At 38.6% G+C, this 10,543-nt stretch overlaps 1 protein-coding gene across 1 annotated transcript; it reads right to left on the bottom strand.

Annotated features, from left to right (window-relative positions):
• Window positions 1–7,823: 7,823 nt before the first annotated feature.
• LOC147607092 (uncharacterized) lies at window positions 7,824–10,294 on the bottom strand. The gene is made up of 3 exons (XM_086791347.1): window positions 9,533–10,294; window positions 9,194–9,366; window positions 7,824–8,549 (listed from the first exon to the last, which is right to left on the bottom strand). The coding sequence occupies exons 1-3, from the start codon at window positions 10,277–10,279 to the stop codon at window positions 8,489–8,491; spliced, it is 981 nt and encodes a 326-aa protein (XP_086647473.1). The 5' UTR covers window positions 10,280–10,294; the 3' UTR covers window positions 7,824–8,488.
• Window positions 10,295–10,543: the final 249 nt, after the last annotated feature.

Below are 10,543 nucleotides of genomic sequence, written 5' to 3'. Positions count from 1 at the left end.
TGAAAGAAGAGGTGTATATGGATCAGCCACCAGGTTTTGAGGATACAGATCACCCAGAGTATGTGTGTAAGCTTCATAAGGCCTTATATGGGCTGAAGCAAACTCCATGAGCATGGCATGACAAGATTGTTGAGTATCTTATCACTATTGGTTTTTATATGGCAGATGTAGATCACTCTTTGTATGTGCACAAGAGTGATAAGGGTATTGTGATCATCACCATTTATGTAGATGATCTTATTGTTAGGGTTGATAACTTGGATGAGATTGAGCATGTGAAAATTCTTCTCAAAGGGAATGATTTGGGAGATTTGCACTATTTTTTTGGAATTGAGGTCATTCGCACACCTGAGGGTATTTGGCTGTCATAGAGAGCATGCATTGGACATGTTGTCTAAGTATGGGACAACTGATTGTAAGCTAATATTGGTGCCATTAGATCAAAATGGCAAGCTTAGTGCGGATGCAGGTTATGTGTTGGAAGATCCCACTATGTGTACAAGAAGATTGTGGGGAGTTTGATCTATGTCACGCGATTAGCAAGCCAGATTTGACTTACATTGTTGGCTTAGAGAGCCAATTTATGTAGGTTCCGCGCAAACCATATCTTGACACTGTGTGACGCACACTTCGGTATTTGAGGGACACTGTTAATTATGTATTGTTTTATGCAGCAAGTGTACCATTGGAGCTATATGGATACACAGATACAGATTGGGCAGGTAGCATCTCAGACAGGAGATCTACCAATGGATTTATGTTTTCATTGGGGAGTGCTGTTGTGACATGGAGCAGCAAGAAGGAGCCCATAGTTGCCTTGTCGAGTATAGAGGCAAAAGTACAGAGGAGTTGCGGTGGCAGTATGTGAGGTAGTTTGGTTACACAAGCTACTTGTTGATTTGGGGTTGCATGTGGAGAGACAGGTTATCATATATTGTGACAATCTTAGCAGTATACAGTTGGCCAGGAACCCAATTTTCCATACGTGAACTAAACACATTGAGGTACATTATCACTTCATTAGGGAGAGTCTTTGGCAGGCGACATCGACTTGGCCTACGTCAGCGCACAAGATCAGGTTGTTAACGTCTTACGAAGGCCTTGGGAGCTGAGAAGCTCCACAGATTTTGAGATATGCTTAAAGTTCATGAGCTGGAGTTGAGCTTGAGGGGGAGTGTTGAGATGTTAAGCTCAACATGAGCTGACACTCACAAGGCACCTGCATGATCGTTTGACATTTCTATGACTGGCGGGTTTGGTAGCTGGCACCGACATATCTTCGCCAGAGATTCTACAACTGGACTACACTAACTAGTCCACATCTACCCACTCCTCTTAGCATGTTCACATTATGGACCGCTTGTATATACTCTATTATGTGTGTTAGTCACTTTATTTTCATTGTAGACCTGTTTTGTTATGTGAAGAAGAAGAAGAACTTTCAGCCTCTCACCTTGTGTGCTCTCTTCTAGGGTTTGTGTGAGTGTGTGTGTGCTTGCAAGAGCTCGAGCTCTCTTCTCCCCTACATATTTTCAACAAAGAGGGGTACAAGCATGAGATAAGGTGCCACCTAAAGAAAATTATTTAAACATAATGCACAAGCATGTGGGCATTTGCATTATCATTGCTTGTCACACAAGAAGAATATAACTATGATCAACAATTTGTTTGCCCATAAACAAGTGTACCATCTTTTGATAGAGCTCAAAATAGAAGTCGGCAAATGCTAGGCCATTTGGTTTCCTCTCATCCGTGTTCATGGTCCAATCATTATCAAGAGGGAATGGTCCTCTCATCATAATCATAAACGTGGTCAAAGAAACCATTGAGCTTGTCACATTTTGACTTGCATTGAGTCTTTGACCGATTAGTGTCTTCTTTCTTGCACACCTTAGAGATGATGTGCCAATGGTCTTTCATCCATTGAGCATAAATGCCATCTTCCTAGACCTCATGCCATCTTCCTAGACCTCATGTCCACCTCCTCCTTTTAAACAACGAGCACCAATATCTCAAAAGCTTGCCAATTTGTCCTCCCCATTTAAGATCTATGAACACTTTGAAACGACATCATCAAGGTGATGGAGTCATTGAATAAGAATATCGGTGCCAAACGAGTACCATCTATACTATTATTCACACTAATCTGGAACTGCCATATGTCCGAGCAAGGGTTCGGCCACGTGGTAGCTCCCTAAGCTCTCCTGCTCAAGTGAGGGGGAGCGTGAGGAGAGTAGCAGCGCATGCAATGTCACCAAACTAGTTACTTTTCATGGAGGCACAGGGGATGGGGTGTAGTAGTTGCATTTGATGGGGTTGCATATGGTTGGTGGGCCAATCAACATGGGCCATGACTAGTGTGGAACTTCTTATCATGGAAGGCCTAGAAACATGTAGGAGGAGCCCGAGCAGGAGGGGGAGTAAAGAGCTCGAGCATGTGCATATAGTGTGGCATGTGAGGCCTTCTCCATGGGAGTTGTGAGTGTAGTCTACCTAGCCTAGTCATGGTTGTCATCTGCAATAGTATATATCTCGAAGACAAGGTATGCCACAAATTGTGATCATGTGTGCCATGTGGCAAAGCATGTATGGATGCGAAGTGGACGCATGCTCTTATCCAAGGCGACTATTTGTGTACGAGCGGAGTGCATGTGCATACTCATGATTGCCATGTGGAGAATTGAACCATTGTCAAAAATAAACTTTTTTTTTGAACCAGTGAAAACAAGTATGATCTTCAAGCTCAATCGATTTTTTATTGAAAAAAAAATACATAGATTAATCGGTTTTATAACTAAAGTTTTTAAATTTTAAATGGTTAAATTCAAAGCTAGGCAAAATTACAATCAATTTTTCTCAATTTGAGCTATGAATTACACTAAGGGACGGTTTTTTTCTAACACAAGGACAATTATCTTTTCAAAAAAAAGGCAACAATGGTAGCGATTATTGGTGATGACTCCGACATGGTGAAGATATTATGGAGTACTCCCCTCCTCCACATTATCTTCACATCCATTAACGATGATTTCTAGAGTAACATCGAAGTTTGTGCAATAACCTTATGGAAACATAGCCCATCATTGCAAATGCATCACAACCTATCATTACAAGTTTCTTATCATCATATGTACATAGTGAAGGAAAATTGTGTTTTTTTTGGAATCACATTGGTTACCTCTAGGCTTTTCAATTTCATAAAAATTTATAGGCTAAACTACAGTCGTAATGCAAAGCTGTTTGGATTCACTACTAGAGGTTTAGGGCATACCGACGTTCAAATACCGACGCAAATGTCGAACGTCGGTATGCCCGTCTCGTAAACTTGGAGGCGAAAAGTCGGGCGGGCAATTTTTAAAATTTCATATACCGACGCGTATACCAATGCGTATACCGACGCGTATACCGATGCATATACCGACGCTCGTAAGTTTTTTACAACCGAGAACCTATTGTTCTCTGTTTTGCGCGACGTCGAATTGCATCCAGAGAAGGTATGCGTCCGTCCATCTCCTTCAAGCTTTCGTCTTTTTACATTCAACCCACTCTTGTTGTTGTGTGTTTTTCTCCTCTTCTCCTTCTCCACTTTAACTTATCCTCTTGCTTTTACTAATATGCTCTTGCTTTTGCTTTTTAGGATATAGGGCGTTTAGGGTTTTGTGTTTTTTTTGGCTCTCTATGCATGTTGAGAGCTCTCTATGTATGCATAGATCTCCTAATGCATGCATAGAGATTTTAGGGTTTTGTATTACTTGTGTATTAGTTCTTATTCTTATGTTTAATTTACTAATTACTTTGTTTAATATTTTGTTTTGTAGGTATTTCACCAATCTTTCACCAATCCTCTCCTTCAGCTTCGCAAAAAAGAGGTAGTCCCTCTTTCGATTTTCCTTGTTTATGCTTTTTTCTACGTATTATTGTACCCTTGGGTGCCAGGTTTAGGGTTAGTTTAGGGTTCTTGCAAGCTTATACATAGGATTATTACAAGATCTATGCATAAAACCTATCATAAGCTTGCAATCTCTATGCATAGGCTTGTATGCATAGAGCTTGCGAGCTTGTAAAATCTCTATGCATAAGCTCTATGCATAGGCTTGTATGCATAGAGCTTGCGAGCTTGTAAAATCTCTATGCATAAGCTCTATGCATAGGCTTTATGCATAGAGTTTGCAAGCTTATAAAATCTCTATGCATAGGTTTCTTGAAAGCTTGCATGAACATTATACATAGAGCTTGCATAGCCTTCTTTCAAGATCTTTGCATAGCCTTCTTGTTGAAAGCTCTATGCATAGCCTTCTTGTAAGCTTAATGCATAAGCTCTATGTATAGGCTTTATACATAGAGGTTGTAAGATTATGAAAGCTCTATACATAGGGCTTGTAAGCTTATGCAAGATCTATACATAGAGTTTATGCATAGAGCTATATGAATCTAGCTGAATGCATGAATTAAGATCTATGCATAAAGCTTAATACATAATGTTTTATGTATAAATCTTATGGATGAGCTTTATGCATAAGGCTTCATGCGTTATGTTTTTATGCATAAAGCTTTTTTTGATGTAGAGTGCCTTGCATGGATGGAGAGCATAAGCTTTTTGAATGTTTATACTCTCTTATACATATAACATATATTTCTTATGCTCTGTTTTTCTATGCATAAGGTATTCTCTTTATTCATAGAGTTTATATATGTTATCAAGGTAAGATCTCTTATCCATGTAAGACAAGATCATGTTTATTACACCCTTGGGTGATGGGTTTAAGGGTTAGCATAGTGCATAAGGCTTATAGCATAGAGCTTATGCATAAGACTTATGCATAAGGCTTATGCATAGAGCTTATGCATAAGTCTTGCAGCCTTATTATGCAAGCTTATACTTAAGGCTTGCAAGCCTTACTATGCATACGATTGCATAAACCTTATTCATAAAGCTTGCATAACACTTACATATAGAGCATTACACATAAGCTTATGTATAGATCATTATGCATAGGCTTTATGCATAAGGCTCTATGCGTTCAGCTTTAGGTGTAGGCTTCTATGCATAGAGCTCAATGTGTAGGCTCTATTTGCAGAATCTATGCATAGAGATTTATACATAAGGCCTTTATAAATAGCTATTTATGAATAGAGCTATCCATACATAAGGCCTTTATAAATAGCTATTTATACACCAGAGAGATTTCAACAACAAAGAGAGGCGGCAAGGGCAAGACTCCAAACAGTAGGGGCTTCTCATCTTGGGAGTGGTGGTTACGAAACCATGCGCCATGAATTCGTAAGTATTTGTAGCAATTTTATTTATCTAAATGTATGTATGTGGGCTAAATGTTGATTTCTAAAAGTTGTAATTGTTAATCGTTTGTGTAGGAGTTGGCCATGAATCGCCCACCAAGTAGGCGAGAAGAGAAGTACGCTCACAAACATGGCCTTGTGGCCTTATTTGAGATACTTGAAGAAGAAGAAGAGACCGTCAATTGGAAGGCATTACCATAATGTAAGATGACCTTCAAACTATTGATATATGATCAAAAGATTCTTGAGTATTAATGTTTAATTTAATTTCTTGTTTATCTAAAAAATAAAAAAACGAGCACGGTTGTCTTTTGTGCTCTATTTTAGACAGAATGGTGCTGTCTGTTTACTGCTGTTGAGTCCTGTTCATTGCAGGCAACAGCCAGGCAACACCATTCTCACTAAAAAAAAACTGCTATAGCGTCGGTATATTCCCCGGTATAGGTACCGGTACAGACGCCGGTATAGTTGCCGGTATAGACGTCAGTATACCCGTCGGTATAGGCGCCGATGTAACGTCGATATAGACACTGGTATAGGCCCCGATATACGTACCGGTACAGGTGCTGGTATAGACGCCGGGGTATGCTCGTCGGTATAGGCGCCGGTTAACATCGGTATAGACACGGTATAGGCATCGGTATTTTTTCCCGATGCTTATACTGACGTCGTCGTTCCGGCGCAGATACCGGCATTTATACCGATGAGACGGAGCTTTTTTAGACCCCGTTTAATGACGTCGGTATAAGCGCCGGTATTAGGCTATCATGTAGTAGTGATTATATTTAGATCAAAGGCTTTAATAAGTTAATTTTTTTATTTTCTAAAGTTTTTGAATGTGCATTACTTCACAAACATATATATGGTATAATGTAATCCATCATAGACTCAAAAATCAATTAAAACTCCAAAATTTAGGTCTTGATGAAAATTATAAGGTATTTAACTGTCTCAAAAAAATTAACTTTGAGGATTTTTATAGCTAGTCAAACAATCATATAGACTAGGACCAAATCTTGCACACATGTTCATACACTGTTATGCTTTATTGGTGCATTTTGTGAGAGCCAATCACATATACACCTATCTTTTTAAGCACCTTGTTTTAGACAAAAGTTTATAAATTTTAAACCATATTTATTACTATAGAATAAAAGACCACTTTAAGCTCTTTAAACATCTCATAAGACTTTTAAGTGGAATATCTAGTCATTTTATATAATAATAAATACTATTTTCATAAGTTTCTCACTAGATGACCCAAATATAAGCAAGGCAATGCAGTTTTAAAAGTTAAGACCATCACCTTGTCTTCTAACTAGATTGAAATGTTTAGATATATATATTCTTGTCCAAATACTTTAGCGAAAACATTGATTTATTAATATAACTAAGCTCACACTATTATCGTATTTTAGGTGTCAAAGACTCAACAACTAAAAAGAGTTTCTAAGAAGTAAATTTAATTGATTAAATTATTAATACAATAATTTTTGGCATTAAAAATCTCTCATTTCTTAAATACTATGTAAGATTTAAGAGAAGTTTATACTGAGTTGAAATCAATTTTTTTTTGCATGTAGGAACTTGCTTAATCTGTTTGGATTATAGTGCTGGATACACCTCTATTTATGGTGATTTATCAATTATATTTAAGATTATTTTTATCATTTTAATAAGTTTCTAAGGTTTTTAACATTCATGAAGACATGCCTTAGAAGGGAATTGCTAAAATACCCCTTCCCTTTACCAGATATGCTTTTTCTAGCAAACCCCTAAAAAGACATATTTATGTCCTGTTGAGCTACCAAACTAGTGTGAAAGTCAAAGTCCGAATATTGTAATGCCTTTGTCATAGTAATGAATGCAATAACAACAAACTTAATTCTTAGAGTCTAAATATTTTTTTAGTATAAACTCATATTACTTACAATGGATAAATACATCATTAATACTCGAAAAAAAACACGGCATTCTAGTGTATTTATAGTGGACCAAAATTAAGAAAAACTAGCCGAGATTTTAAGTAGCTCTTATTTCAAGGGATAATTTTTTATATATGTATAAATATATAGTAGAGATTTAAGAAACAAAAACTGGATAGGTTTAAGAGTTGTCCTTATTTTGAGTGGTTGAAAATTATGCTTTTTCGAGCAATGTGCATCATTCATGGACAAAGACCAATAATCTGATGATACTGTCATAACATTGAATGCCAAGTGTAAGCACCCGTGCTTTTACCTTTGAAGTTTCACATCACCTTAAATTTGATGACACATTATCTTAATTTTTTAAGAGAGGTTAATTAATTATACGTATTTAGGAGCGGTCAGGGTTTGGACTTCGCACTTGCTTATCGAGTCGACAACCACTGGGGCTATTAAATCTACGATGAAATGAATTGTTTAAGCACGTTTTCTCATGGATAAGGTCCACGGAACACTTGATTAATAATTCTCCTAGCAAGGCGATCGGATTAGACCACGAAATACTTGATTAATAATTCTCCTAGCAAGGCGATCGGATTAGACCACGAAATACTTGATTAGTAGCGTCATTTTAAAGTTACAAGATAGGCGCCTCTCCTTTGGCCCCATATACAGTATTGACATAGAAGGTACATGCATGCATGGTGGTGGTGGTGGAGACATAGAGGGTACATGCATGCATGGTGCATGGAGACAGAGAGCGCATGGCACGGAGACATAAAGGATATTTGCATGCATGGTGCATGGAGACATAGAGAGCATGGTAATGGTGGTGATAGAGGGTACATGCATGCACGGTCTCTGACTACTCCATGCATGGTGCATGGAGACATAGGGAGCGCATGCATGCATGCATGGTAATGGAGACATACAGGGTACATGCATGCATGGTAATGGAGACATACACGGTACATGCATGCATGGTCTTTATGTCTCCATCCATGGTGCATGGAGACATAGGGAGCGCATGCATGCATGGTGATGGTGGAGACATAGAGGGTACATGCATGCATGGTGGTGGGAGAGGGTGCATGCATGCACGGAGGTCTCTTGCTAGAATTGAAAAACTTCTAGCTTTTTATCACATAGAAACCGGGCCTTTTCTTTTCCTTTTTTGTCCCCTTTTCCTTAGTTTAATTGGTCCGCTAAATTCTTTTGAGCCAAACCTTAAGAGAATTCCACTTGGTTTTTGCCAAATTGAGTCACACATTGTCGTCCTCATCTGTCTCCCACAGGAAGGAGGCGTAGCCCCCCAACACATGGCTGCAAGCAAATCAAGTCATCAGACACAATGAAGCCTAATAATCAAGTCTAATAATTCATACACAACATTAATTATCATTATTTAAGTCAATCAATAAACACATGAGTTTAGAGGAGGTTTAGTTTAACTATTGAGTGTACAGGTTTAGTTTAATTATTTGCTCCACATCTAGAGAGGTTTAGTTCAACAATTTGTTCCACAACTAGAGAAGAAGCCCGGGGGGAGCACCTAAAAAAATGTAAGTGTAGCACGTGAGTTCATCAGGAGGGTTTTTTTAATTGACAAAACCTACAGGATTACATCTACAAGAGGGGGTTTTTTATTACACTTTTGAAAAAAACCCGTAGGTTCCTTAAGAAAGAGGGGTAATTTTATTAGTTGATAGCATGTAGGTAGAGGGGGTTTTTTATTACCCCTTGAACGCACGTGATACATATGATTTCTTAGTGGTGGACCCCCCGAGAGAAGAAGCAATAAACATCAAATGGACTCTATAAGAAAACCTTAGGCTAATATATTTACATCAAATGGACGAAATTTTGGTTAACTCAATGGATTAAAGCATAGGGATTAATAAAAACAAATGAGCTCAGACTCAGAAAGCTTTTAATCTAGCAGAGGAAATTGAATTAAACTTGTATACCAGTCATCAGGAGCAGCTTGTACAGCTCGTTCAAGGTGGGTTTCAGCACCTTCTTTATCACCATAGACATCCCATAACAGCTTGGCATATTGAGAGCGCACCTCCCCATCACCGGGGTTAGCAAGAATAGCTCTCTCATAGTACTCCTTAGCCCTCACATGATCTCCTTGAACCTGCAACGAAAAATTAAAGCACCATTTCTAATTTAATTCCTTGCTTATATCTAAGCAAACCTAAGGTTCATCTCCTTATTAAAGAAGAGGTCGATTAATTACAGGCAATTCTTAAGCTAATTTGCCTGCATCTAGCTGGGTATCATGTGCGATCATCATCACTCACCTCATGCAGGAATTGGGCAAAGTTCCTTAAGAGGAGAGGGTTGCTATGGCCATTTTTAGCCAGCAATTTAGCGTAGTAACCTTCCATGCTTTTACATTGGCAACAGTCCTTGTTTGTATAATTAGAACCTGTCTGATTCTCCCACACGCGTCTTCTCTCAGATTGTGACAATGGTCTGCATCCTTTTGAGTTGCAGACGATGGGAACTCCATGCATCCCAACGTTGAAACTGGTGTAAACTTCTCCATCCTCCATTACAAACCGAGAATCCCCTTGAGTAAGCCTATAAGGTATTTCAGGTACACTAAAGCTGTCAACATGGTTAATCTTCTCTTCTAATCTATCGTGTACTAGTTGATTAGTATTCTCTGTTGGGCTGTTTGGACTGTAATCTGATCTGAAGCTGCCATAACCTCTACTGGCGGCTGAAGAAGAGAAAGAATCTTCTATGTGATCTGGTTTAGGTTTAGAGCTATAACTAGGCATGCTCATGCTCATGCTCCTGCAAGGCGACTTGAGGCTTCCAGAGCATTGTCTGGGCAGGTCAGCTGCATGCTGAGAGGGAGCATTGATCTGTGAGAGAGAGTTGAAACCGCGTGAGGGGCACCTCAAAACCATTTGTAAGAGAGCAGCTATCTGCTGGGAATGAAGGCCCTGCTTGGCAGGCAAGTATTTATCAAAGAAGGTCCAGTAGATAACAGTAGAGAGTATGGGTGCGATTTGCAATGATGAGATCGAGGTATACATCGAGAAAAGACCGAGAGAAAGAGAGAGAGAGGGAGAGGAGAGAGAATCCTTACAGCCGTTTTCTTCACATCTTGGCCGTCGATTCTAATAAACAGTTCACACACCCCCACTACCAAAAGTTTTCAACAGTGTTCACTAAAAACCAAGGTTTAGTGTCACCTCATTCTTAAATTTTGAAAAATAACTTTCCAATTTCAAAATAACAATTCATAAAAACATACAACTTTTAAAGGATTTCAGTTATAATTTTGCTAAAAATAAATA

Source organism: Cibotium barometz, chromosome 56, assembly GCF_041138505.1.
Source record: "Cibotium barometz isolate CiBa-2024 chromosome 56, ASM4113850v1, whole genome shotgun sequence".
NCBI lineage: Eukaryota > Viridiplantae > Streptophyta > Polypodiopsida > Cyatheales > Cibotiaceae > Cibotium > Cibotium barometz.
This window is presented reverse-complemented; position numbering and strand designations above follow the sequence as displayed.